The sequence below is a fragment of the Drosophila subobscura genome, chromosome E (genome assembly GCF_008121235.1).
Source record: "Drosophila subobscura isolate 14011-0131.10 chromosome E, UCBerk_Dsub_1.0, whole genome shotgun sequence".
NCBI lineage: Eukaryota > Metazoa > Arthropoda > Insecta > Diptera > Drosophilidae > Drosophila > Drosophila subobscura.
In genome coordinates, this window is record NC_048531.1 from 11,068,524 (window position 1) to 11,094,571 (window position 26,048).

Below are 26,048 nucleotides of genomic sequence, written 5' to 3' on the forward strand. Positions count from 1 at the left end.
TTTGTGTATAGAATTTTTGAACTAATATATGAAATATTTAGTCTTCAATTTGCAAGTTATTAAATATATTAAATTAAACTACAATTAAAATGATTATTTATTAATCAAAAACAAATTACTGCAATTTCTGAAATGATTAAATCCAATCCATTTGGCATGCCTAAAGAGAGTTTTCCATGCTCTAATCTCATTTGATATTTTGTGGCTGCTGTTTATGCCAATGGCGACAATGCCACACTGAAGCCGACATGGATCCAGAACGAGACGGCCGCTTGTTCCCATCTCTCATATCCATAGTTTTCCTTATTTTGAGCATCGACACTGACCGTGTGGAGACGCGAGGAACTTGCCACTATTTCAGCATTGTAAAGGTAAATATGGCAATCAAAGGCTAAACAGTATTCTACAAGTTTCATTTATGTAGAAAAACTGGACCACTGCATTGGACATATGCATGGGAATGAGCATGTGCCTGGCAGACTTTGACACTCGCAAACACTTTGAAATTCTGGACACGCTGAATGTGAATCACACGCAGTACTGGTTTGGCTTGAACAGACACTTCCAGCCGGAATGGGAATACGTATCGAATAACCACAAGACGCGATATTTGCCACCCGCACATAACTTGAAGAAACCCAATCGCAATTGTGGACTGCTAAGGGCTGTGAGGAAAAGAACCTACGGCGTCAACAGTGAGCACTGTGAGCAGGAAAAGATGTTTGTCTGCGCGGAGTCTGTGTTCTGCAGGCAGAAGAAAGAGTTGACACGATATTCCAGTGGCTACAACACGTTGCCGAGGCCGGGTAAGAGCAGCTGCAGTCGCAGATAATAATTAAAGTTCCATCAGCGATTAAATGTCTAATTGTTCCTTTTGTATTTACTTATTGGAAGCCTATCTATCTATCTATTCTAGCTACTAGTATTGGAACTACTTGACGCAATAGTCCTTGCGCTGCTGCCGGATGACAGCATTGAGCTTGAGGCACTGCTGGCGCAGTCCATCGTTGTCGCCCTTGAGTATCTCAATGGTTTCTTCCTGCCGATGAATGGTTTGGTGGACCCTAAAAGTCATTGAAATGAGGAAATGCGGATATTGTAGAAGATTGGATTGCTTACCGCTTCTGGAGCTGCTCCATTTCCTGCTTGTGACGCTCACTGAGGACCGACAGCTCGCTCTGAATGTCCGCATTGAGATTGTCCCGCAGCCTGTCCCGCTCGCTGATGATATCGCCGCACATCTTCTTGCTGTGGCTGAGCTCCAGCTGGAGCTGTTGTACCTCCGCCTGGGAATTGCGCACCTGGGCATCGGCCTCGGCCAGCTTTCCCCGCGTCTCTGCATACTTCTCACGCAGCGACTTCTCAACACTCTCGGCGAGGGTTAGGTCCTTCTCGTACTTGTCCTTGAGGCGACTGAAATGTACGCAAATGTGGCTGATCATACACAGCTTTTCATGGATTCATTTACTCACGCAATCTTCTGCTCGTGCTCCTCGCCGTTCTGTAGGGCATCCGCCTCCATGCGCACCACCAGCTCGTCCAGCTGGCGATCCCGCTCCGCCCGATAGTGCTGCCTGATGGCGTTCTCCTTCTCGGCCTGGTCCAGCTTGCACTTGTTCTCGTACTCGGCCTTCCACAGCTCAAAGTCGGAGAGATACTGCTGCTCGATGGTGTTGATGCGGTTCTGGTACTTCTCCTCCTGCTTGGCCATCCGTTCCTGCATCTCGAACTTGGCCTGTTCCAGCTCGCTGTCCTGCTCCCGCTGCGCCTCCTGGCGCTTGGCCTGATAGTCGCCCTCCTTCTGTCGCAGCTCCGTCTGCAGTCGCTCCCGCTCGGCGGCGAACTCTTCGCTCAGCTTTTGCCGCTGCTCCGCCTGGGCCCGCTGCTCCTCCTGCAGCTGGCGCTCGAAACGCTCTCGGATGGCCGTGCGCTCCTTCTCGATGATGGACTCGCGATCCTGGGCACAGCTCTCCCGAATGCCCGTCTCGATCTGCTCGTGCTTCAGGCGTGCCTCCTCGAGGGCGTCCAGCAACTGCATCTGATGGGCGCGCTTCAGCTCCGTCACCTCCCGCTGATGGTCGCAGTTCATCTTGTTGATCTCCGCCTCCAGGCCCTTCACCGTCAGCTCCTGTCATCGGAAAATGGAGATGAATATCATAGGGAAGAACCATTGCTATAACCCACCTTGATCTTCTTGGTGTTCTCGCGCACCCAGCGCTCGCGTCGGATCTTCTCGCCAGCCAGCGTCGTCTCCTTGGCACGCGTCAGCTCCGTCTCCAGTCGATGCTCCCAGGCCTGGTTCTGGCTCTCCAGGCGACGCGTCAGGGCGGCCACCTTCTCGCACAGCGAGCCCTTGTCCTTCAGCAGCTGCTCGATGAAGCCCTGATGGCGGGTCACCACCTCCTCGTAGTGTTTCTTCTGGTCGCGCAGCTTGCCGGCATTGCTGCTCTTCTCGGCACGCAGCGACTTTTGCTTCTCCTCGCGCAACTGCATCACATGCTCCTTGGACAGGTGTATGGCATTGGCCAGCTCGTTGGCCCGCAGGCTCAGGCCGATGACGCGACGGGCCAGCTGATGATTGGGCAGCATCAGCAGCTCCGATAGCCTGCACAGACAAGAGACATAAGGCAGTAGACATTAAGGCTAGGGGCGTGAAATTTTTGGATCATGAGTCACCTACTTGGGCACTTCGTCTGTGATGTCGGGCTCCACGACAAACTCCACCTCCGAGCGATTGCTATCCGGCATGGAGCGACGCGTCTCCATCAGCGTCTTGTCACAGCTGCTCTCCACATTGTTCAGATAGGCCAAAATGTCCCTTCAAATGGAGGAGGATTCAGTTAAGAGTTTTCCTTTACCTTACACAAAAGCCAACTCCCATATTTACTTGTACTTGTCGCCGCTCTCCTGGACAGCTCCATCACTCAGCGTCACCGTCTCGGCGGTCTCGCAGCGCGAATCCAATTTCAGGTTGAGCTTCAGGTCACTGGGCAGACGTTCGGCATAATTATCTGTGGATAATGAAACATAGATTCACATAAAATAGATTTTCCTCTACAGTTGGTAACTGCGCAGTTAGTTGTTTAAATGTTCGCTCACTATTTCACTTGTTGACATTGCTTTGCTCCACCACTGATCAAATGAACTAGTGAGAGAAGAGGGAACTTGTGAGAGAAGAAGGAACTAGTAAACGAACAACTGAACAAGTGAGTGAGTCACTGAACAACTGAGCGAACAAGTGAACTGCTGAGAGGACAAGTGAACTAGTGAACGAACAACTGAACGCTGAACTGAGTCACTGAACCACTGAGTGAACAAAGTGCACAGCTCTGAGCAAAGTGAATAAGTTTTTTGTTTACACATTTAAAAGTGAACTTCTACTCACCTCTCTTCTTGTCCTCTTCAATCTCCTTGATTACCGACACAATCTCATCGTAAGTAGAGTCCCTAGAGTCCTCATTTGACTTGAGGGAGAGCTGCGATCCACTGTCAATGTCATTGGCCTCATCCAGATCCAGGCCCTGCTTGCTCATCCAGCTGTCCACCTTGTCCAGATTATATTCGCTGAGCTTTCGCTCCTCCCGCAAGCTGCCCACACTCACCGCCTTCTTGAGGGTCTTACCAGCTGGAGCTATTCCCGTCTTTGGTAGCTTCGTTTTGTTGTTGTTGTTGCTTCTGTTGCTCTCTGCACTGGCGGGCTTTACATTCTCCTTCTTTTGACCCACAAATGGCGGAGTGGATGCCACCTTTAGGTAGTTGCTAATGACACTATCTGCGCTGCTGTTGCCGCTCCCATTGCCATTTCCGTACTGTCGTCGATCGTCCGGGATCACCGCGGGCAGAAAGTTGTTCTCGGCCCCAAAGTTTCGACCGCTGGCACTGGCTGCTCTGTAGGTTCCAACCTTGCTGTTGTTCTTAGGAGATCCACTAGGAAGGACTGGGGCCATGTTTTTGCTCTCGGAGAGATTGTTTTGCTTCTCCTTGGCCGCTGGCGGTGCTGCAACTGCAACGGGAAGTGGAGCATACTTGTCCAGATAGCTGGGCAGTGGCTCAATGTTGTTCCTCACCAGCTGCACCCCCACCGCCTGCTTGTACTCCCTGATGACGTTCAGCTCTGGTGTGGCGGCCTTGGGGGCAGCCTGAACAGCAGCAGCTGACGGTGGAGGAGGAGGCAGTGCGAGGTCCAGCAGCGGTCCAGACTCCATGTAGCGACAGCTGGGGGCATCGCAGGCGCACCTGACCTCAGCGGCAGAGGCCTCATTCGTGCTGGTTGTGGAGGAGGAGCGCGTGCTGCAGGTGCAGTTCTCCGAGGGGCACTTGGGGTACTCGTAGGTCTCGGCCAGAACCTCGCCCTCGGCTGCCGTGGAGCCAAAGTGCACGGATTTCTTCTGGAGCGACGCATCCGGCGGCTCCGCCTTGCTGCCATGGAAGCTGGGCAGAGTGAGGGGGCCCGGGGCAGAGATGCTGAGCCGTGCCTCCTGCTTGTCGTTGTCGCAGTCGCTGGAGTCGGCATCGTGCTGGTTGGTGGCATTGGGCTTGCTGAAGGACACCCGACCTGGCAGATCCGGCTTGGCTGTCTTCTGCAGCAGCGCCGCATTGCTGAGACCCAGGCCCAGACCCTGACCCTGCGTCATCCAGTTGCAAGCAAAGGATTTGTGGTTCTTATCCCCACCCGCGGGCATGTTCACCAGGAAGCGCTCCAGCTGCTGCTGCTGCTGCTGCTCCCCCTCGTCGCTGCTGTCCGGGGTGCGCTTGTGCGAGGAGAAGTCCGACTCCGAGGAGTTGCACGCGCTGCGGCACAACCAGCTCCGCTTGATGGGCTCCCCCAGCAGGGACTTCAGCAAATCGTTGGAAGACACTTGACGCTGCAGAGCAGAAGAATCAAAAGAGTCAGGAATAAGCTGGCTAAGGAGCTCAAAAACTAACCTTGCTGTGACACTTGAGCTCCTTCTCGTTGAAGTAGATGCTCAGTCGTTGTCCGAACTTTGGATCCGCCGACTGTGGTCGTCCCAGGAAGGGCGAGGAACGACTGCGTTGCTGCAGGAAGTTTGCCGAGCGGGGACGCCGCAAGAGCGGACTCGGATTGTGGAGAGTCGTCAACGAGCGACTGTTGTACTTCGGTTTCAGTTTCTGTCGTGTGGCGAGGTTGATCTACGACAAAGGAGGAGTATACAGTATAAACCCAAGTGGTGGCAGGAGAGGCTTACGTACCTGCGAGCCCTGTAGACATAGATCCATAATCGCTTTCAAAATGATTCAATCAGCAATCGGGCAGCTCATCTACTTGGGTTTTCAACTGACTGGAGTGCCATGGCCAACTAAACTAAACTGAAACCCCGTTCGATAATGTTTTTGGGCGAGCGAGCGTCACTTTGTGTTGGCCAAAAAGGGGAAAACTACCCTCGGGTACTATCGATTTAACGCATGTGTCAGGGGTCAGGTGCAGGACAGATGTTGGTAGTGCTGTTGGTCAGCAGTGCAACCCCCAAAACAGGCCTGGGCCACAAGTTGACATGGTTACCAGTAGCCATGTCCAACCCCATGTGCAGGACATGTACAGGTGTAGGACAGGTCCACGTACTGCTGCAGGTTTTTGCTCCACGTGACTTGTCTATGATTCACACAGGCATAGTTGGTCTTTTCCGGCAATTCAATTGAAATATTATGTTATAATTTATTATGTTTGCAATCAATCACTGAAACTCTATCGAGCACAGACAAAACCCCGAACCCCGAACCGAATCAAAGCAATTAATCATGGAAGGCAGCTGATTGCAAAGCGAAGGACAGGCTACAGCACCACCTGAGGGTCGGTCAATGCCAGACCGCCTCCCCCATTGTCTCAGCAAACACTTTCAGTTTTCATTCACAGCCAAAAAGAATTCATTCATTGAGATCGGTTATGAATTATAATTATGATCTTCTAAGAAATTCGAGCCAAGATATCGGTTTAAGACTTGTAAAAAAGTTGAAGAAAAGTTTTGCCTCGGGCAAAGTACAATCAAAAAGTTTCCATTTGTCGCCCAAGAATTTCTTCCCATAGCTGTGTAAAGCCTTTTCCAGTAAGAAATTAATTGTAATGTAATAATCTTTGACTTTTAATTGGACTTTAGCACATTCTCCTTCTTAGATAGTGTATCAACTTTATCGTTGTTGGCGATTATTCTTATCGGGGAAATAATTCCAGCGAAGCAAACAAAGCCGAAGTCAGGAAATGCCAAGTAGAGTCATTCGTTCGTTTTTTTAATAATAATAATTTATTTAAATAAAGCAAATGGTTTCTATTGAAATAAACGTAGTTTGGTTTAGCAGTTGGCCAACAGCAGCTGGTCACATTCCATGGTCATTGGCATGGATGCTCCATTATCCTTTATCCGTTATCCATTATCCATTCTCTTCTCTCGATACTGACTGATGCGCGAAGCATAAAATTAAATTTGGCAACATTTCTCCTCCTTCTCCTCCACTTCACTTAGCAGCTAACACAAAACACAATACATAGTAGCTCCCCCTCCATCCATCCATCCATCCATCCTTTCCTTCGCTTTAACAACAATTCAACTAATCCTGGCCAGACATCTACTCCGCACATCGAGTCTATTCCGCACGCAGCACGGGCGTCACCGTCACCTGAACATCGTCCGCCTGGCCATCGTTCTTGATGTCAAACTTCAGCTTGGCCAGATCCTTCAGCTCGCCATCCGCGGACTCAGTCACCACTTTGACCGTGTCTGGATAGTTGTTCTCGCCACCGCCCAGCTCCTGGGAGAAGCTCACCACGGTCTTGGGTTCGTAGTTGACGCCCAGAGCACCGCTGGGATCCGGCGCGGGTATGCTGGGGCCATCGCTGCTCTGGCCATTGGTATGGGAAATGGTGATGCCGGCGGCCTCCTGCCCGTTCTGCGCAGGCTGCACAACCTCCACTTGGGCCTCCACGGGCGAGGGTGTACGCGCTGCCACCGCTGGCTTTGACTCTTCCTCCGGCTCGGTTTTTCGCTCAACGGGAACTGGCACAGGAGCTGCTGCCTGTTCTGCTTCTGTCTCTGGCTCGGTCTTGTCATCATCCTCTCCAGCCACCGCCTTGTTGACCTCCTCAATGGCTCTGGCCACCTCCTCGGGAGCCACATCCTCCTGCTCCGCATGCCCATTGGTGGTGGGTGCCTCGCTGTGCCCATTGGTGACAGCCGCAACCGTCTCTGGTTCGCTTATCAACGCAGATGTAGTCACTGGTGTGGCATGCAACTGCTGCTCCTCCACTTGCTGCTGCTGCTGCTGCTGCTGCTGCTTCTGCTCTTCCTCCTCCTCCTCTCCGGCCTTCTCGTGGACTGGTGCAGGCATTTCCAGGGACGGAACTATTGCCGGACTGGCCATAGTCTCCACGAACGAGGTGCGATTGGGCGAGTCCGGAGAGATCATGACGTGGGTGAAGTAGCCACTGCGTCGGTTCTCAAAGTCCAGCACATTCTCCTTGGCCAGACGCTCTTGGATGCGTCGCTGGCGCCTGATGAACTCCGGCACATTGTCGTCCTCGGCCTCGACGGGTGGCGGAGATACCGAGGCCACCTTTGGGCGCCGCAGCACCACCTTGGCCGCCTCATTCTCGGCACTGCCATTGCCATTCGCCAAGCCATTTCCAATCCCATTTCCATTCCCATTGGTGGCCAAGCTGGTGGATGGCTTGAAGACGCCATTGAACTTGGTGCCGACAATGAATTTGCTGCTCTCGCTGCTCCCGTTGCTCCCGTTGCTGTTTGTGGCACTCTTGTAGGCATTGTAGTTGTTGTTGGCGCTCAGCTGCGGCGACAACGGATTGTTGCTGCCGTTCTCCTCGGCCTTGGGTGATTTGCTGCCGGCGCCGATGGTAAAGTTGGGTTTGCCATGGCTGATCAGCAGCTTGGTGGCCGGCGAGGGGCTCTTGTCCGGCAGCGGAGAGGGCAGTCCACTACGAATCTGTATGCTCGGCTTGTTGTTGATCGTCTCCGCCATAGCTGTATGTGTGTGTGTGCGCTTGTCTCTGTGTGTGTGTGTGTGTGTGTGTTAGTTGGCTTTTACTTTCCGTTTCCGTTGCTGCTCTAACGGGTCTTTGGGTCTTGCTTTGTTGTCGCTGAGCTACAAACAAAAAAAGAAACAGCAAGCAAATTAATAAAAAAAAACATTTAAAAATGCCAAAAAATTAAATCAGTCAAAATTTAAACATGCAAATTTTGTGGCTCATCAAATCATGCTTTGAGGGTGAAAATTCGCGTATACAAATCGCACTTTTAATTACAGCAATTTCATTTGATTGCGAGAGAGAGAAACCCACTGGCCGCTGGCCACATAGCGGACTAAGGCCCCGACGCAAGGCTCTTGGCAATTTATAACCGTCTCCCCCTTGCCCCAGATAAAGTTTGCTTAACTATAAACTGTAACCATTCAATCGAGAGATGTGAGTCATTCCTGGCTAAGTTTTTAAGATTAAGACTAATGAAATTCTGTGCGTGTGCCAGAGTCAGACAATTTGCACCTTGCAATCGCTTCACATGGCGTATGCGCAATTACGCAACTTCAGCGCCAGTGCCAGTGCCAATGGCAGGGTCAGCCGCTGTCTACAGCGTTGATCGTTGATAGAGAGAGCGCAGGTAAACATGCTTAAATATCAATTAGATCGATAGGGGCTTGTCCCGGTCGCAGTCAAAGCCAATTGACAGGCGGCGGATCCACGCCTCGGATCGATCAACTGCATGTGACACGATGGCTGACCCAAAGGCCCATCAGTTGACCAGCGCACACGTACGCGATCAGAATAAAAACAACAAACACTTTCAATGCCATTCACATGTCCATTAACTGTACACACAGCTACAGAAACATTTGTATTTGTTTTCCACCTTTTCCACCTTGCCACTTGGGTAATTTAATTAAAAGCAACAATTTATAGTAGACATTGCAGCCACTCATAAATTCTATAGGCGTTCAATTGCCCCACAAAAGGTCAGCTCTACGCCGCTGTTGTTTGATTTGTATTTCATTTGCTGATTACTCAGACGCGCTTGATTGAGTCTGGGATGTGTAAACACACAGAGGACATCAAATAAATTACAATATCGTTCGCTTTATGTACAATCAAATACGTATTTTCAATCTACATTTATCTCACATGCAAAACATATTCCAACTGATCAAAGAGCGTTCGAATTTGAAAGGTTTTAACATGCATATCATTCTGCACTTTGCTGGACTCCATGCCACTTCCACTTCTCTCTAAGTACTCTATAGTAAATCCGAGTGACTCATTGAGTGACTCTGCCATATCTTTGCCTAGCTGAGGCTTTATAATTGGCACACTGACTTAATTATTCATACCTCTGGCTGGTGCGAACGTGCGTCAAGAGGCTTACGGCTCTCTGGCGGCTGTTTACTTTATATGATTCCCTCCAACAGTTGAAGCAATTAATGAATGTCTGGAACTGGAACTGATAAACGCAAAACGAAAACAGTTTACAGCCCCAGAGACTCGAATACACACACAAAAGTATTCGCTCTCCCCTCCCCGAGAGTGTGTTTTAACTCTGCCGCGAGGCTTTAGTTTATTTTTATGATGCAAAACAAGAGGCTGGGGGCGGGGGCGGGAGTTAGTGTTAATTGTGCAGCAGTGAGAGCCAACTGTTCATAAAGATCCCGCCCTCCCACAACATCCCTCTTTCTGGTGTTATCTTCGAACTGTTTGCTATTCAAATATTTGCGTTCAACACTTGGTTCAGCGATTGGTTTCGCTTCGCAGCCAGTGCCAGTGCCAGTGCCAAGTAGCTGTAGGATTGGCCTTGAAATCGCTGTTGCCTACGGCCAGCACTATGTGAGTGCATTGTGAGTTATTTTCGTTACCAATTTGCATAAGGTGAACGAGAGTGAGACTCTATCGAGAATAAGCTTCAAGCAATATGAAAATCAAGGCAGAATAAAGCTTTTATTAGTCAGACATATTCTGTCTTTAAAAAGTTGAATTTCTGATAAAAATTTCTCACAATCTTGGCAACATTCCTATGGGCAGAGCCAGCCCAAACCGAATTTCTCTCCAACAAATTCTTCGTATTCAGGGTGTGAATTGATTGTGTTGTGCCAAACGCCCAGATAAAACATTCAAAACCATAAAAGCCCAACTCGAAATGAACCAAAAGTTTGGTTTAGAAATTTATTTCTTCTGCCCGTTTACCCGTTTCCCTGTTACCCCTTCTTCCCGTTTTGTTTTGTTGTTGCGTGAGTTTCGTGCGTCTATCAGCCGGCGATCAAATTAGTTTCCCCCCTTCCCTCTAAGGTGTGTGTCTCATGGGGAGTGGGGTGCCTTGTGGTTGCCGACAATCTCGGTCATCTCTGGGTCTCTGTGTGTGAACAGTGCGCACAACAATTGCAATCTAGTCAGATCTCGGCCGGGATGGGAATTCCGCTTACCCAAGACTTGTAACTAGATGGATACGTGTGTGTCTGTGCTACAGATAGTGCTGGGGTGGGGTAGCACTGAATACACTCAAAAGTGTTGCCCGTGGAGTTAATCTTATCTGCCATTGCCAAAAAAGAATACTGATAAGCGGCCAGCAAACATAATCCGAGGAGAGAGATAAGTTAAGAATGACGGCGGTGGCGGTAGCGGTGGCGGGGCAGCTGCAATGAGTATTATTACCCAATCATGTGATTAACGGCCCTCGCAGGCGTAAAAAGAAAGTGAAACCTCTTTGCATAGAGAAAAGCTTAAGCCAGAGCCAAAGCCGAAGTCGAGTTCAAGGTACGACCACGACTACCGTATGGGGAGAGTGTTTTGTTTTGTGTTGTGTGTTGCTCTGCCTGGGCGCATAATTAGTTGTAAATATTTTTTTATTCGTTTTGGCGTTTGTGCAATTTATGGGATTTATAGTTATAGCTATGTGTGTACATATGTGGCATGCATGTCTGCATAGCCACAGCCGCAGCCGCAGCCGCAGCCCAGAGCTGTGAAAGTTACCGGGCTGGGGCAGAGGGATTAGACTAGTGGAATTTTTCCCTGCCCTGTGTATGGGATCGGGTTCGATCGGGCTGTATATAGAACGTGTTTTTGGTGGGCGCGACAATTCGCTATGGACGAGCTGTTTAACGGAGTCACGAACAGTAACCGTAAGCGGCTTTTGGCTGGGGGCAGCCAACGCGTCGTATGAGCTATCGTAAGGCGCTCAGGGCAAAATATTTACACGTTTGCAAAGTTATTCCAAAAAATATTGTTCCTCTCTCTATCACACACACACACACACACACATACAGATATGTATTCTTAGACGCACCTATAATTGTTGGCTAACTGTAATTTGTCGTCCGCGCTGCGTTACCGTAAAACGCCAAAACGTAACTGAAAACTGAAACTGAACATGAACCTGAACCAACTTCCAACTGCCTGAAGTCAGCGTTGCCAACGTCGCCGTCGCCGTCGCCGTCGTCGTCGTCGTGGTCGTCGTCGTCGTCGCGTTGTCGGTTATCGCTCTGCTCGGGCGCATAGCTGGCAAAATACATACGAAAAATACCTGAACGGCAAATGGGGAAAAAGCTGTTGTTGTTGGCGCTGCTCTTGGCGCTTAATAACTAAACAGAAAATGCCCTACAGGCGCCCCAGCGTGAAAGGTGCTCGCTCCTACCCCCAAGAAACCCACCAATGAAATTTTGGGAATAATTTTCTGTGCAAATGTTTGTGCATTTGTGTCACTGTAATTATGCACAAACAAATTATGTATCATTTAGCGGACAAACACACACAAAAGTGTCCAAATTAATGGTCACTTCCGGCACCCTGAAGTTATTGTCTCAAATCCCAAAGAACTGACATTAATGGCACAAATATTTACCCAATTTACCTACTGAACTTGGGCCAAATGTTGTTGAAGTGTAAGGCAGTGCAGAGGTTTGCACGTTGCCCCAATCACCTGATCAGCATGAATACTAAGCACGCATTTGTGACTCTCATAAGCTATAGATTCCATAGCCAATCCACTGCAAGGCAATTGAGTAAATTGGAGCAACTTGTTGAGTCACAAGACTGTTTGTTTATTTGCCTTTGCTCGATGCTCAACAGGTGTCCAAGAATAATCATAGTTATTCAATAAGTTCTAGAGTGTTGTCATGTGTTGTGTATTGCTAAATAAATACTGCAAGCAATTATTGTGTATTTATAGATTAATCCCTGAGTAGATCTTGGAGTGGGGAACAGTAAGAGGAGGCAACAAATGACTTTTATAAATGAGTTAATGCTCCGCTGAGATCCCTGAAAGTCGCTCCCACAACATTGAGGGCATCTCTCGTTTCCATTTATTGCACGCATAAACTATGGACATTCCCCCACAGATTGGCACAGGCGGGGCTCCGCCATATCTATTTGTGATAACTTTTGCCAGCCCGGCACCTTTATGAGTTTGTGTTCGATTGTGTTCTGTTGTGTTGTGTTCTGTTTGATTACTTCGCCGATACGAGTACGAGTACGAGCGTGTGGAGAGCAAAGAGCATTTGATATTTACACGATTCGTTTGGCCCTAATGCGAGGGCTTCCGCACAAAAAGCCGCCGCTCATGATAAGCGCGCGGGCGGGCTGGCTGTGGAGGAGGGGAGGTGGAAAAGCCGTTTGACTTGTACGCTTGGTGGTACGCTGCTCTGAGGAGTGGCCTATATCGAATCTGCGCCGCACTTGAATTTAAAGCCAGGCGAAGAAAACTGGTAAGCCTTTCGACTCGTTTGAGTCTTGCCGTGGGGCATGGGGAATGGGGCATGAGGAGCCAGTTTGGCGGTATGTATGGCCAATCAATGTGCTAATAACTGGCTGCGGAATATAACAGCGCTTCTAGCTGCCAGTGTCCAATATTTGCTCATCATTACAATTACGCCAAAAGAGAGCTCTTCGCTCCGCTCTGCTCTGCTCTCCGCTCTCTGCTCTGTCTTTCGGAGTTTGCATTTGCTTTAATGATCTATTTGCGCGGTTGAATAACACACTAATTGACACACAAACACGGAGCGAAGCGGCGCGACAAGCGAACGTGCACTAAAAGCCCGGAGTCGATGTCGAAGTCGATGTCGAAGTCGAAGTCGAACATCCACCAGCCCCATATATCCACATCGGGGGGAATGGAATGGAATCGGTCGTCAGCAACCTTGACAAAGAAAATTTTCAATTAACGGCGACTGCTGCCAATTTGCGTACAGAGTTCAAAAGAGACAAGCAAAAAAAATAACACAACACATCACGCAAAATGCTCCAAAATGGTTCGTTTTCATAAGGCGAACAATTATGTTTTATGTCTGTGGCAATTTGGGTCAGTTATGTATCGAATTGGTTTCGAAGAGAACTCAAATTTTGACGCGTGCGTGATTGGGCTAATCGCAAATGGCAAATGCCAGAGAGAGAAATTAAACATTGATTGGCTTAATTATGCATAATAAATGCCACCCGAAGACGCTTAATTTTAGCTTTCATTTCTTATATGGTAAATTGCGGGACGCTGCCAATTCAAATAGAAATTGTTGACCAGCCAAAAAGTTTGTCGCTTATCGACTGCCGGAATGCATTTGCATAAAAAATTAAAACTTGAACACAAACGAAACATACAAATTGTTATTGTTGCTGTTGCCACTGCTGTTGTTGCTGCTGCTGCTGCTATTGTTGGTTGGTTGTTGTTGCTGTTGTTGTTGTTTTCCAATGCACGCGGTGTAAAACTTTCGAATCGGTTAGCTCGTCTGGACAGGGTGGGGGAGATCGGCTCGGCTCTTTGCCGCTTGGAAATGTTTTGAAGCGCAAAAACGCTCTACACAGGCGCGTAACGTGTTTTCAACTGAGCGCAAAATCGGTTTCGATCGGTACAACACGCTCGAGGCGGTGGCGGTGGCGGTGGCAGCCGCTGCCCCTGCCGCCACAGCAACCACAATACAAGCTTTGATGAATGGAAGCGTAATTTTTTCCGCTTTCTTTGTGCATATTGTTGCTGTGACAATGTGCACTTTTTGTGCGCCGTCCCACAATGGCCGTCCTTTCAATTCGTACAAAAGAAAGGCACAACAAAAGCAAAGAAGTACACCCAAATGTAACGTATATGCAAAGCGGCTTGAAGAGTTTCCAAAGCCAAGTGCAGCTTATCGCACTAAAATACCGATACAGTAAAGGCACACCATCTGCCACAAATATATATCGATATATTTAGCTGTCACATCTCTAATACTTTTGGCCGTATAATTTTGCAAAGTATTTCGGCCGTAGAAAAATAAAACGACATGGCCGGACGTGAAGCCGTTAAACGGGCCGTGCAGCAGGTGCGTCCCATTCTGTCCGTCGACAGGGAGGAGGCCCGCAAGCGTGCCCTCAACCTCTACAAAGCCTGGTACCGCCAGATTCCCTATATCGGTGAGTGGTCTTCGTTATGTCATCCCTCTATGTTTGTCCCGACACCATATAGTAAACAATGCACGATGCACTTGCAGTTATGGACTACGATATTCCCATGACCGTGGAGCAGTGCCGCTCCAAGTTGCGGGAGCAATTTGTCAAGGATCGCCATGTAACCGACATTCGCGTGATTGACATGCTCGTCATCAAGGTGCGTATACGGCAAGGACAAGATCAGTAAATAATCGACACCACCACCTAATCCTTTACAACACTTACAGGGGCAAATGGAGCTGAAGGAGACGGTGGAGATCTGGAAGCAAAAGGGCCACATTATGCGCTACTGGAAGGAGTCACAGGATCCCAAACCCACCGATTTCCTCTCAAAATTCATTCAGGGCGTTCATTAGATATTCAAATTGAAATAGTTTAAATATATTCCAAGTGCGGAGTAAACAACAAACAAGTGAACTAGGGGGCGCTTCAGAAGCACTTTTCTAATGGTTTATTGAGATTGGTAACTTCAAAAATATCATGGTTTGGTTCCTATGTGCCCTGTGCGGAAGTACACGTGAATGTGAATACCAGCAGCAGGTTCGGTCTGAGTTCTCTGAGCAAAATAGTTAATGGAAATTTGTCGTTCTGTTGGATTGGTCGATCGGTCGGTCGATTCTTGGTGTGGTGTAAAATTGGATACAGTCTTCTAGCTCTCGTTAGCTATTTTGTTTTGTTTAATGCTTCAGGATCATCACATAACTTATATGCAGGTAAATGGATCGGTGCTCAGTTCAGGGAATCAAGTCAAGCAGTTCGTCCAGTGTGTTGGAATTCGAGAAGAGATCTGTTGTAATGTCGTCGTAGTCAACCCCCAAGCTCTTCAGCTCACTGAAGCAATCTTCGCTAAATCCGGGTATCTCAAGTGAGGTATTATTCTTGCTGAAGGCATCGTGCCGATTTGTATAGCCAATCCGCTCGCGAAACATCTCGGCCAGCTGCTCATCGCTCAGCTCGATGCTGTGCACCTTTTTGGAATGTAATCGGATTCTGAAAAAGAGCATCAATACTTCAATTACTTTTACCGGCAGCTTTGAGTTCTCAGCCCCCATACGTACTTTTTGCGATCGGCGAACTCCTCGGGGCAGTGTTCACACTTGTAGGGATAGGCGGTATGCTCGAATTGATGCTGACGCATGCGAGCCCGCGAATTGGCCTCGAAGTTGCACTTTTCGCAGCGCCAAACCTGCCTCTGGTGGCTCCTGTTCTCGTGCTCGCGCATCAAGGCAAAGTTTTGAAACTGACTGCCGCATATGAGGCAGCTGACTTGTTCGTCGTTGACATGGGCACGCTCGTAGTGCACGCGGAGCTCGGCCGCGTTGATGTAGTTCAGGGAGCACTTGTCGCACTGGTAGTGCCGCTCCGAGTGACGCTTACGGTGCACGGCCAGGAAGTCGGCACTCTTGAAAGTCTTATGGCATATTTCGCATGCATGCAGCGTGTCCACTGAATGTAGCTGCTGCAAATGGATCTCGTACTTGCGCAGACTGCTGAACTTCTGATCGCAGAAGGTGCATTGGACGGGGTCTTTCAGCTGGCAGAATCGCTGGTGCGCCTGCAGGCTGGCCTTTTGGTTGAAAACTTTACCGCAGGCACTGCATGGGTGCGATTCGGGCAACTCGCGTGCCGCCTGAGTGTGCATCCTTGTATAATGAGTTCGGGCTGATCTCTGATCCTTGAATACCCGAGGACAAGCTGGACAGTTCTGCTGCACATAGCAGTACATTTCTGCAAGTCGTAAGGCAGATTACAATAAGGATATAAGGAATATGTGCCCACGCTCTGCTCACCGAAATCCCCATCAATTTTATGATGATGAATTAAATGTTTTTGCATTTCCTGCCTGATCTTCGTGTCATAGCTGTTGCAGGGACGACACTTGAAGCTTTGATCTAAAACGAAAACGAATTATTTTCTAGCTCGCATGCTCTCTTTTAGGGCTACCCACTTTTGGTCAATCCAATGATATCATCTTCGGGCATATCGATCTTGTGACTGCCGATATAATGACTTCTGATCTGTTTCGCCTCGGTGTGCGTATACTTGCAAATGCTGCAGCTGAGCACGGGTATGACGGGGCTGTCTTTCCTGATGGCTGGGCTGCTGGTAGAAGACACCTGAAGGGAGCCAACATTCTCACTCTCTACAAATCAAGGGGAAATTCATAGTTGATACATTGAAAAATTCAACTGCCTTCGGCTTACCATTTATCAGTAGGTTTTTAATGGACTCAATGGCCTGCTCTTCCTGCGCCACGCTATTCTTGCTGCTGCTGCCGTCTTCATCGTTCAGTGTCATGTACAGAGCGCGTTGTATAAGGTCGCACTCGACGTCGGGGAAGCTGGACATGTCGCCGTTTTTGTTGTTGTTGAAATTAAATTTGTAATTATTATTATTCTCGCCACTTTGACTGCCAACGGATTTGATTGCCCGAAGAGTGCCTGGCAGTGGGGAACCCGTCGTAATACTATTCTCAAAGAAGGTCTCATTGTTCTTGGCATCCGAGCCGTCATTCTCGTCCTCCTCCTCCAGATCGTTGTTGTCATATTTGACATCGAACAGAATCACTGATAAACAAATTAAATGAAATAAATCCAATATGAAGTATGGGAGAGGGACAAGGATCCATACCTTCATCCTCTTTCGGGGGTTTTTTGGCCGACACATCCGCATCCAGACGCGGAATTTTGGCACCTCTCATATACAGCACATTCTCTTCAATTGGCCCAGGCACACCATCGTAGCTCTCCACAAATTTGTCAAACTCCTGACTGAACTGATTCCACTGTAGAGTCTCGGAGCTAGCCTTCCGCTTGAGCTCCCCCGGCGGACTGGGTAGCTTTACCGTTTTAGCTTCGGCATACAGCTTCAGATTGGACTCGAGAGCCATTTCCACAAAGTGCATTGACACCTCGAGGGCGCGGCAACACCGCACACAGATCTGCATGGGCCAGTGGTAGCCGCTGGGACTGACCGCTTTCATTTCCAGGTTGGTGCACTGTCTCAGACCCTGGCCGTAGGTCCGCGACTTTTTCAGATTTGGCATTTCGGCGTCTAACTTTACGGTTTTTCGATTCACAGATAGACACGCTCGACATTTTGCCAGGTTCCGTTTGTTAATGGGCGACAGCGCGGAATCCGCAACAGCGGTTGCGGCTTCCATTGTCGCTCCTGCTTCCTGTTGATTCTCTAGCTGCCGGTTGTTCCTTTTTTCTATGTTTGTTGCAAGATTTTTATTTAATTTGTGGATGGAAATAAAATATTCGGCTGCTGTCAATGTGATTGTACCGCTCTTTTGTGGTTCTTTTTGCAAACATCGTTGCTCTTTCCCACCTCTATTGGCCAGATATCGATATCAGATCCCATCGATAACAAAATGAACATACAAATCATTTTGTATTTTACAAACTAAAAATTAGAATAAAAAAGACTTAACCGTCCTGGTTAGGCGCTTGAACTAAGTTAATGGATCTAGTGTCGCACCAGTTGTTTCGCAGGAAGACTTTGCAGCAGCGCAATTGAAAATGCCTCCTGGCCGAAGAAGGCTTCCCCGTAGATTGCTGACTCTGACAGAAAAAAAATGAAGTGATCCAGGTGCAGGAGAGGGAGAAACTGTCCGTTCGGGATCTGGGCAGGAGGTAGATATAGTTTAAAGACTCGTAATTGCATATATAAAGTGTATTCCTTATTGCAGATTTAATATAGGAAAAACCCAAGCAGCTGAAATTTTGAAAAACAAAGGGAAAATCGACGCTAGATTGAAATCAGGAGTCAATGCCCATCTAAAGAGGAACTGTCTAAGCGAGCAAAGCCCCCACATTGACGAGTTGTGCTACAGCTGGTTTACCAGGGCCAGAAGCGAGAACATTCGCTTGTCGGAACAACTGGTAAGGACAAAAGCCAAGGAAATAGCCGAGCATCTGGGACACGAAGGCTTCTCGGCGTCAGGCGGTTGGCTGCAGAAGTGGCGCAGGCGGCACAACATAATCTTCAACGCCACCTGCGAAACACTAGACGTTAAGCCATTTGAGTGCGTCCTAGTAAAAAACGAGCCCATAATGAATAATGAGGAGGAGCTGGATCCCGTGATGGGCAATGCGTATGTTAGAGACGGAAGTGAATTCATGCACAATCCAATAGTATCCTTTGAAGAGGCTATGACACAGCTTGCTCGCTTGAAAGAGTTTGCCAAAGACGATTATATTTCATATCAACAGCTAAGCAGCTTGGAGAACCAGTGGAATTATAAGAGAAACAACATGAAAATGGAGCACCTCCCTTAACCCAAAAGCAACTGATTTCTGTTACCATAAGTATTCATGAATCAATCTCTAATTTAGCTTAATCTTTAATTTAATGTACTCTTTTTATTTTACCGAACTGACTCGAAAGTGATTATGTTAAATATGTAAATACACGTAAGCATGTTTTATAGAAGAATCTTTCTTTATCCGCAACATTGAAACCAAATAAAATGGAAAGGCACTTGGACTCTGCCAGGTGAAGGTGAAGGACAGGGGTGAAGGACTATTGATGGGGTTCGTTTGCAGTTTAAGGTACGTGTAAGTTTTCGTATGGAAACATCGATAGTACGGTATAGAAAGATTATGCTAACAGGTTTTTTTATTGCTTTCAAATATCCAATGTACATAATCACGGCATTCTGGGCTCTAAGACTAATATAAAAATAAATGTGGTTACAATTACAGACTATTGTTGAGCTCTTTGGCCAATGCAGAGAGCCGCCGCCGCGTTGGTCGTATCGTGATTGATTATTTGATTCCCAGGTTAAGTGTGGAACGAACACACCCAGATCCGCTCAAAGGAAATCCATGGCTATTATTATAATACAAGTGTATATTCCAACCAATAACTACAATTGTTACATGTACAAGTTTAGGGTGTATATGCAGAAACATGTGTCGGTAATGGGTCGATCAATGTGATAACGATATAACTATGCTAGGCCTTAGGGGGGGGAAACTGCAGAACATTAAATGTATGTGTGTGTGTGTGTGTTAAAAACTGCATTTGGAAGCAGTGCTTATAGACTACATATATAAACTTTGTACAGGGTGTGTTTGCTTTTGAGGACCACTTATGAGCATGATTCTGAATTATTATGAAATATTCGACCCTGCTTAAGATGGTTCGTCGCCCAGCTGCAACTCATTTTCTCGTTCGACCTCCAGCTCCTTGCGGCGCACCAGTTGCCCATTGCGTGCGATGACCTTCATGTCGTGTGGATTGGTGTAGCCCACATTGTGGCGAAAGATTTCCGCCAGCTCATCCTCCGTGAGCCGCACCTTATGCACGGACAGTGCATGGACGCGAAGGCTAAGAAGAGAAGAGGAAATGTTTCACATTTTAAAAGGTCTTTAATTTCTAGGGTACTTACGCTCCGCGACGTAAATATGTGCGGTCGCATTTGGGGCACTTGTAGGCTGTCATGCCTCTGTGTACGGTCATGTGGTGCCGCAGATGCTGGCTGGTCTTCACCTCTTTCTGACATATCGCGCACACATGTCGCAATTTCAGATGCGAGGCATTCTGATGCCGCACCAAATGATGCTTAAAGGCGAACATCTTGCGACAGCCATCCAGCGAACATCGAAACGACTTCTCGGTGGCGTGTTTGGCCAGTATGTGCCTGTCCATTTCTGTTTTGTGTACAAAATCCTTTTCACAAAACTTGCACGAAAACTTGCGATTCGCGTGGCGCTTCATGTGGAACTTGAGCAGCGCCATTGTGCGATACGTTGTCCCACAGGTGCCACATCTGTGCTCGTAACCCGAGCGTTTCGATTCGCCAATGGAATGTGTATCCATCTCATGCTTCACCAGCTTTCCCAGTTCATCGAAGCTCTTTTGGCAGAGCTTGCACGCGTAGATTTGGGTGCGTGGCGTGCGTGGCGTGCGCGACCGCAGTCCCTTCAAGGGCGATGGCTCCATTGCGGCAGTCAACAGTTTGTCGCTGCCGTTGAGTAGGGGGCTGGGTGAACAGGCGTCGGTGCTGGTGGTGCTTATGCTTGTGCTTGTGCTCGTGCATGGGAGTGGTGTGGTGCTGACAATTTGACCGTTGCTAGTACTGGGCGGGGTGGGCGTAAGCGTAGGCGTTAGTCTGGACTTTCCTGCATCCCCTATAAAGTCAAAGTCAAAATCAAATGGGGTTGGTGTGGATGACGATGATGCTGTTGTGGTGGCGATGTGTGGCACAGATGATGTCTCGCACTTGACTAGAACATGATCAATGCTGTTCATGATTCGTGGCTCTGGCGATTCGTCGGGGGGATTTGGGATTCTTTCTGAAGCTGATTCTGCTTTTATGGTTGTTCTTATCGATGCCGATGCCGATGCGCCTACTTCAGGTTTGACTGCTACCTCTGGTGAGTACAACAACAATCAAAGATCATGTTCGCCATCGAACAACAGCATATTTAGTTTATCAATCGGTGGATTGTGCGTCGACATGTGTTGGGCATAGGTTGAATTGGAATTTGAGTTCAGTCTTGGAAGGCTATTATCGCTCTTACCGCATTCCCCAACGCCATCGCCATCGCCATAGCCAACAGTCTCCGTCCCCTGCTGCTGCCCCTTATTCCCATTATCGTCAGCCGTGTTCGCCGGCATTGAAGTTGTTGCCGTGCATGTGGTGCTTGTGGTTGTCGCTGCTGAGCTGCTGGTTGTTTGATTCGATTGCATCTCAATTATCGTGTCCACCAAATGGCTACGCTGCAGATGGCGCGTCAGTGTGCTCTTGGCAGCAAACGACCGAATGCATCGCGGGCACTCAAATGGTAGTTCTGTAAATATAAAATTGATATTTATTCCATATAGCTACAGCTGAATCTTGGATATAACTGATATAATCAGCTGTGTAAATCACACTCCAAAATGCATATAAATAAATGGTTTTACAAAAATACTTACTGCGTATAATGAACACCTCGTTGGCATGCAGGGATACTGTAACAAATAGTATGAAAATAAAAGTTTTTAAATGTTTTCAAGGCACAGAGAGAGTGCTCCACTTACCACCATCATTGATGCCATGATGCGCATTCAGATGCTTTCGCATTTCCGCATCCAATTCACATTCAAACGGACACTTCGCACACATCAGCATGGGCTCTGCAAGTGCATTAAGATATAGTAGATTTTATCGTAATAATAAATGTAGATTGGCTTACTCCTATCCATATCCAGTTGAATCGTCTCGATATTGGTACGGGCCACCAATACCTTGTCGCCCTTCGCCTGGACCATGTCCCGCGTGGGCATGCGCTTGTGCACGGTCTTGTAGTGCCGGATGAGGAGACGCTTCATGTTGTAGAGATTCGTGCAGAGCTCACAGCGATAGGGGGCCAGGCCTACAAAAGACAAGAAATTAGTGGAACTCCACACAGAGAGGGGGCTCTCAGTACTCACCTCGATGCACAAACATGTGATTCTCGAATTTGTATTGGCTGGTAAACTTTTTGTTGCAAAATATGCAGTAGGGTTTCTGCAGATGCTTCGATTGTTCGTCGTCAAAGTCATCGACATCGTCGTCGTCGCTTGTTAGCAGCAGATTCTGATCAGTGGCCGCATCATTGTTGTCATTTTCATCCTCATTTTCAGCGTCCTCGTCGTCATCCTCCTCCTCGTCCTCCTCCTCCTCGCCAACGGCCTCTTCCTCATCCTCAAAGTCCTCAAACAGATTCTCAGCATCAAAGTCCAGGCTCATATTGTTATTATCAATCACAATATCGTCACCATCCACCACGGGCATGTCATCGGCGGGTATGGTGCATATGGCGGCCACATCTGTGTTGTCTATAAATTCCTGCATGTCTCCAAATATTGAGATGTTCGCCGACGCTGTCGTTGTCGTTGGCAAAGCCGGACCTGGCTGTGTCACTGTCAGACTGCTCGTTGAGATTTCGGGAAAGATTTCATAGGCCTCCTCCCCGTTGGCAATTGTATCGGCGGCTATTGTGCCCGGAGACGCCTGTTCCTGTCCTTCTTCTTGGTCCTCTGCCCCAATAACAGTCTCAGTCCCTGCTGCTGTCGCCGCAAAGAACAACGGTGTGGCATCTACCACCACATTGATTTCGCCCGACTGCGTTATCGTGGACGTTTGTGTTGCTATAGCTGACAGTTGCTGTTGATCTTGCTGCTGCTGCTGCTGCTGCTGCTGAAGAATTGGCTGATTGCCAACTGTCGCCGTCGCCGACGCCGCCAGCGCTGCAGGTGGATCTGTAAAATAATCAATTAAATTGGATCCACAAAAGAATATTAAAAAAATAACCAGGGAATTCAACTGAAATACTGATACCATAATTTGTTAGATTTTGTAAAAAGAAAACACACACAGAAAAAGAAACGAACTTTGTTAGAGGTCGAACGACTAAAAAGCAAAAAAGGTTTAACAATCGATCAATGCTCAAAGGAACGACAAAAAGCAAAGGCAAAATGAAAGAGTTCTATGTATCTGTTCTCGTCCTTACCGAAAGTCATACCACGATCCCTCTCGACTTGCATCAGCTATTTATTTGGCTCTTATCAATTATCAATTAGTGGAAAAATATCTTGTTAAGAGTTTGTTTTATTCCAGTGAACCAGTGAATCGACAACAACCCCCTGGTCCTACCCTTAGATGCCAAAAAGACTGAACGCAACTAAGACTTGAGATCCAATTTACTAAAGGCTCGTATGGTATTGATTTGTGTATGCGATACATGTACAAATTTTGAATTCTATTTCATTTTCTATTATTTACATTCAATTTTCCTTCTTCTTTTTACTTCGGACAGACTCATTTTATTTTTGTGGCGTCGGTATCTGTGGTGCCCCATAAAATAACCGGCAAATTAATTAATTAATTAAGGAAATTAACCACAAATCGAAAAAATTAAGCATTTTCACACCTTTGCACAGAAATTGGAAGAAAACTTCGCTGAGAAACAAACAAAAAAAACATAAAAACAAATAAATAAAGCCCTTATACATATATGAGACTCAATTCACGTATCTATGTGGTTCGTCATGCACAAGACATGTACTATGTTATTGCATTCACGGGACTAGAGAATATAAATATCCGATCTAGAGAATAGACAATGTAGCGAATATGGTTTATGGGGTTAGAGATGTCTCCAAATAGAGATGCCAAGTCTCCAGTTGGGGTTTGGTTATACAGAGGGAATGGAAATAGGGAAGCAACTCAAAGGACTACACAATATACATATACAGCAGTCAATAGGAAGGGAAGCGTGTGTTGCCCGACAAGGGATATATGTACATAAATAAGCTGGCCAAACAGAAACAAAAAAGTATCTTTCATTTGCGATTAATTCCATAAGCACCGCAATACCCCAATATCGAATGATAACCGAGACAAAAGTCGAAGTAAAATTCCCTGGTCATGGCCGTAACCATCTCAAGACTCACATTGAATGCCCAGTGGAATTTCGGTGTGCTGCGGCTGAGCGCCCTGCTCCTTGGAGCCCTGACCACTGGTACGAGCCGAACTGATCCCGCCACCGGCTGTGGCCGACTCACTTGTCCAACTGGGCCGCAGCTGTACTTCTGTGGGTTGAATCATATGCTTGTCAGTGTAGTGCACACGCAGATGGCTGGCGTTTCTCCCTTCAAAGAGGCACATGTCGCAGGAGTAGGTTTGCCACTCATCGCCGGTCTCCTTTGCTCCTCCTTTCTCCTCTTTGTTGAGATGCGTTGTCTTGTAGTGTAGGCAGAGTTCAGTGCTGCGCAGCGAGTAGAACGGGCACTGATCGCAGTAGAACTTGGGCAAATCTGCAAGAGACAAAGTCAAGGTGGATTAGTAATGTGTGAATTATAGGGGGCAAACGGTGTGGGTACTAACGGCTGTGGCTTAACTGGTGAGATTTCAGACGCACCAGGGTGGCAAATGCTTTGGGACATGCTTTGCATTTATACTTGAGGAGGGGAGTGAATCCAATGGGTACTGGTCTTGGCTTGACTGGAAAAGCGAAACAAACAGAAATGGTGATGGGGATTATACTCCTGCGATTATAGGAATACTTTCACTTACCTTTTATCTGCGGCACCATTTCCTCCACAATCAGCTCACTGACGTCGATTTCCATGGGCTCATTTTCGGGGCCACCTCCAAGTAGATTTTGAAGGCTCATATTTCCAGTGGTGTTGCCGCTTGGCTTGCAATCATCGATGTATTCTATCACCACACCTGCTAGACAAGAGACAAAAGAGGATAACTAAAAAGTCCACAAAGTCCACTGACCACATAATTTAACACTTTTAACGCACCGCCTCCGTTGATCTGCATGGTGCCATCGGGCATGAGGACATACTCGGAGCCAATGCTCATGTTTTTGCCCTGCATCTGTGACAGATTGTTGGTTAAAGTGTCGGCAGCAACGGGAACTGGCTGGCCAATGCTGACGGCCAGCTGCTGTTCAATGTCCTGCAGTTGCTCTTCGTCGATGGACGGTTGGACATAGTCACCGGGCGTGAGAACTGTGGGAATTAGCAGCTCCATATCCTCCAGGGTGCACACTTTCACCTCCTCATTGGCAGTCGCAGCCGCCGCCGCCGCCGCGGATGAAGTGGAAGGGCCGGTACTGTAGAATGTAGATTTTGGTTTAACACGCTCGTCAGCCTGGTTGGCCGACATGCCATGAGTCGCACTGTAGTGCTCCTGCAGGAGACGCTTCTTCAGCGTAACGAAGCTGCAGACTTTGCAGCTGTATGAGCTGCCATCTGAAATGATGATTACGATTAAAGTATTCCTTGGGCAATGAAGGCTTTCTCCTGAAGTTGACTCCCTTACCAACGTGCTGGTGAATGTGCTCCTTTAGCTCCGTCCGATTGAAGACGACAAAGCCGCAGAGTTTGCACTCGTGGCGGAATGCCTTTTGGGGCTTCGTCTTGTCCTCGGCCGCCTGCCGCAGCGCCACCTGAAGGCAACGAATTAATGAGTTTGATAAAAAGACGTGTTACCGCGACACAAACAAAAGCAGCCCCCCACCCACCTCTGGCTGTTTGATGGAACCGTTAAAGCGTTGCGCCAACGTGGGTCGCCCCTTTCCCGGACACAGTTTGCGGCAGAGTATTTCGTGTGCGCGCAGTGCATTCTGCAGGAAATAGTAGGCTATTTGCAGGCTCTTGCTACACTCAACGCATATGTATTGCGGCAGCTCAGGTGAGTTTTCGGCGCGTATGCAGAATAACAAACAGCGCAGCAGGGGAATTTTATCCGCTTCGCTTGGATCCAGATTGCGCGCCACCGTCATCGTGTCCAGCTTTAGGAACTCCGCGTCAGATTTCAGACAGCAGCGACATGTAAATTTGTAGTTTATTTGGGATAAACCTGAGGCTGAGCCCGAGCCCGTTTTCAGCCTATTGTTAAACGCCATATTTCACAAGCGGCTGTGCGCGGACATTTAATTACGCGTATGTTGGCTGGGTGTCTTGGCACATTGACTGCGACTGGCCACGAAAGATGTAGTTTTAGTTTTCCGTAGATATTTGATTGTTTTTCTTCGATTTTCGCATCAAAGCCTCATTTTGGACGCAGATAAAAACCATTCACAGTGGCACGCCATCAGGTTTGCACAGGGTTGCAATCAACATCATGTGAGTGGCAAAA

General features: G+C 47.9%; 6 protein-coding genes and 1 long non-coding RNA gene across 8 annotated transcripts; 4 read left to right on the forward strand and 3 right to left on the reverse strand.

Annotated features, from left to right (window-relative positions):
• Positions 1-213: 213 nt before the first annotated feature.
• On the forward strand, positions 214-865 carry LOC117890175 (C-type lectin domain family 2 member D3-like). Its single transcript, XM_034794873.1, has 2 exons — positions 214-371; positions 425-865. The coding sequence occupies exons 1-2, from the start codon at positions 249-251 to the stop codon at positions 830-832; spliced, it is 531 nt and encodes a 176-aa protein (XP_034650764.1). The 5' UTR covers positions 214-248; the 3' UTR covers positions 833-865.
• Positions 858-25,999, reverse strand: LOC117890161 (centrosomal protein of 131 kDa). Of its 2 annotated transcripts, XM_034794855.1 has the most exons (18): positions 25,432-25,999; positions 25,230-25,356; positions 24,707-25,159; positions 24,471-24,626; positions 24,282-24,398; positions 23,849-24,211; positions 21,845-22,654; positions 21,607-21,786; positions 21,452-21,547; positions 21,347-21,382; positions 20,999-21,219; positions 3,386-4,718; positions 2,888-3,011; positions 2,681-2,818; positions 2,185-2,605; positions 1,473-2,128; positions 1,120-1,413; positions 858-1,064 (listed from the first exon to the last, which is right to left on the reverse strand). In XM_034794855.1, exons 1-18 carry the CDS (start codon positions 25,813-25,815, stop codon positions 932-934), a joined length of 6,042 nt encoding a protein of 2,013 aa, XP_034650746.1. In that variant the 5' UTR covers positions 25,816-25,999; the 3' UTR covers positions 858-931. The 2 variants fall into 2 exon arrangements, with proteins under 2 accessions (XP_034650746.1, XP_034650748.1); XM_034794857.1 differs by lacking the exons at positions 20,999-21,219; positions 21,347-21,382; positions 21,452-21,547; ... (6 more) ...; positions 25,230-25,356; positions 25,432-25,999 and adding exons at positions 4,927-5,151; positions 5,212-5,326 and having other exon boundaries at positions 3,386-4,865.
• On the forward strand, positions 3,305-8,443 carry LOC117890178. Its single transcript, XR_004648560.1, has 2 exons — positions 3,305-3,434; positions 8,272-8,443. It is a non-coding gene; the product is annotated as an uncharacterized LOC117890178 (long non-coding RNA).
• LOC117890168 (putative uncharacterized protein DDB_G0277255) lies at positions 6,535-11,405 on the reverse strand. Its single transcript, XM_034794866.1, has 2 exons — positions 11,289-11,405; positions 6,535-8,109 (listed from the first exon to the last, which is right to left on the reverse strand). Exon 2 carries the CDS (start codon positions 7,984-7,986, stop codon positions 6,598-6,600), a length of 1,389 nt encoding a protein of 462 aa, XP_034650757.1. The 5' UTR covers positions 7,987-8,109; positions 11,289-11,405; the 3' UTR covers positions 6,535-6,597.
• On the forward strand, positions 14,194-14,825 carry LOC117890177 (NADH dehydrogenase [ubiquinone] 1 alpha subcomplex subunit 6). Its single transcript, XM_034794875.1, has 3 exons — positions 14,194-14,380; positions 14,458-14,573; positions 14,644-14,825. The coding sequence occupies exons 1-3, from the start codon at positions 14,251-14,253 to the stop codon at positions 14,770-14,772; spliced, it is 375 nt and encodes a 124-aa protein (XP_034650766.1). The 5' UTR covers positions 14,194-14,250; the 3' UTR covers positions 14,773-14,825.
• LOC117890164 (oocyte zinc finger protein XlCOF22) lies at positions 14,835-17,725 on the reverse strand. The gene is made up of 6 exons (XM_034794860.1): positions 17,048-17,725; positions 16,621-16,983; positions 16,365-16,559; positions 16,207-16,308; positions 15,475-16,144; positions 14,835-15,406 (listed from the first exon to the last, which is right to left on the reverse strand). Exons 1-6 carry the CDS (start codon positions 17,577-17,579, stop codon positions 15,151-15,153), a joined length of 2,118 nt encoding a protein of 705 aa, XP_034650751.1. The 5' UTR covers positions 17,580-17,725; the 3' UTR covers positions 14,835-15,150.
• LOC117890172 (major centromere autoantigen B) lies at positions 17,771-18,846 on the forward strand. The gene is given in 3 exon segments (XM_034794871.1): positions 17,771-17,997; positions 17,999-18,054; positions 18,111-18,846. Coding segments are annotated over 3 exon segments (702 nt in total). The 5' UTR covers positions 17,771-17,940; the 3' UTR covers positions 18,700-18,846.
• Positions 26,000-26,048: the final 49 nt, after the last annotated feature.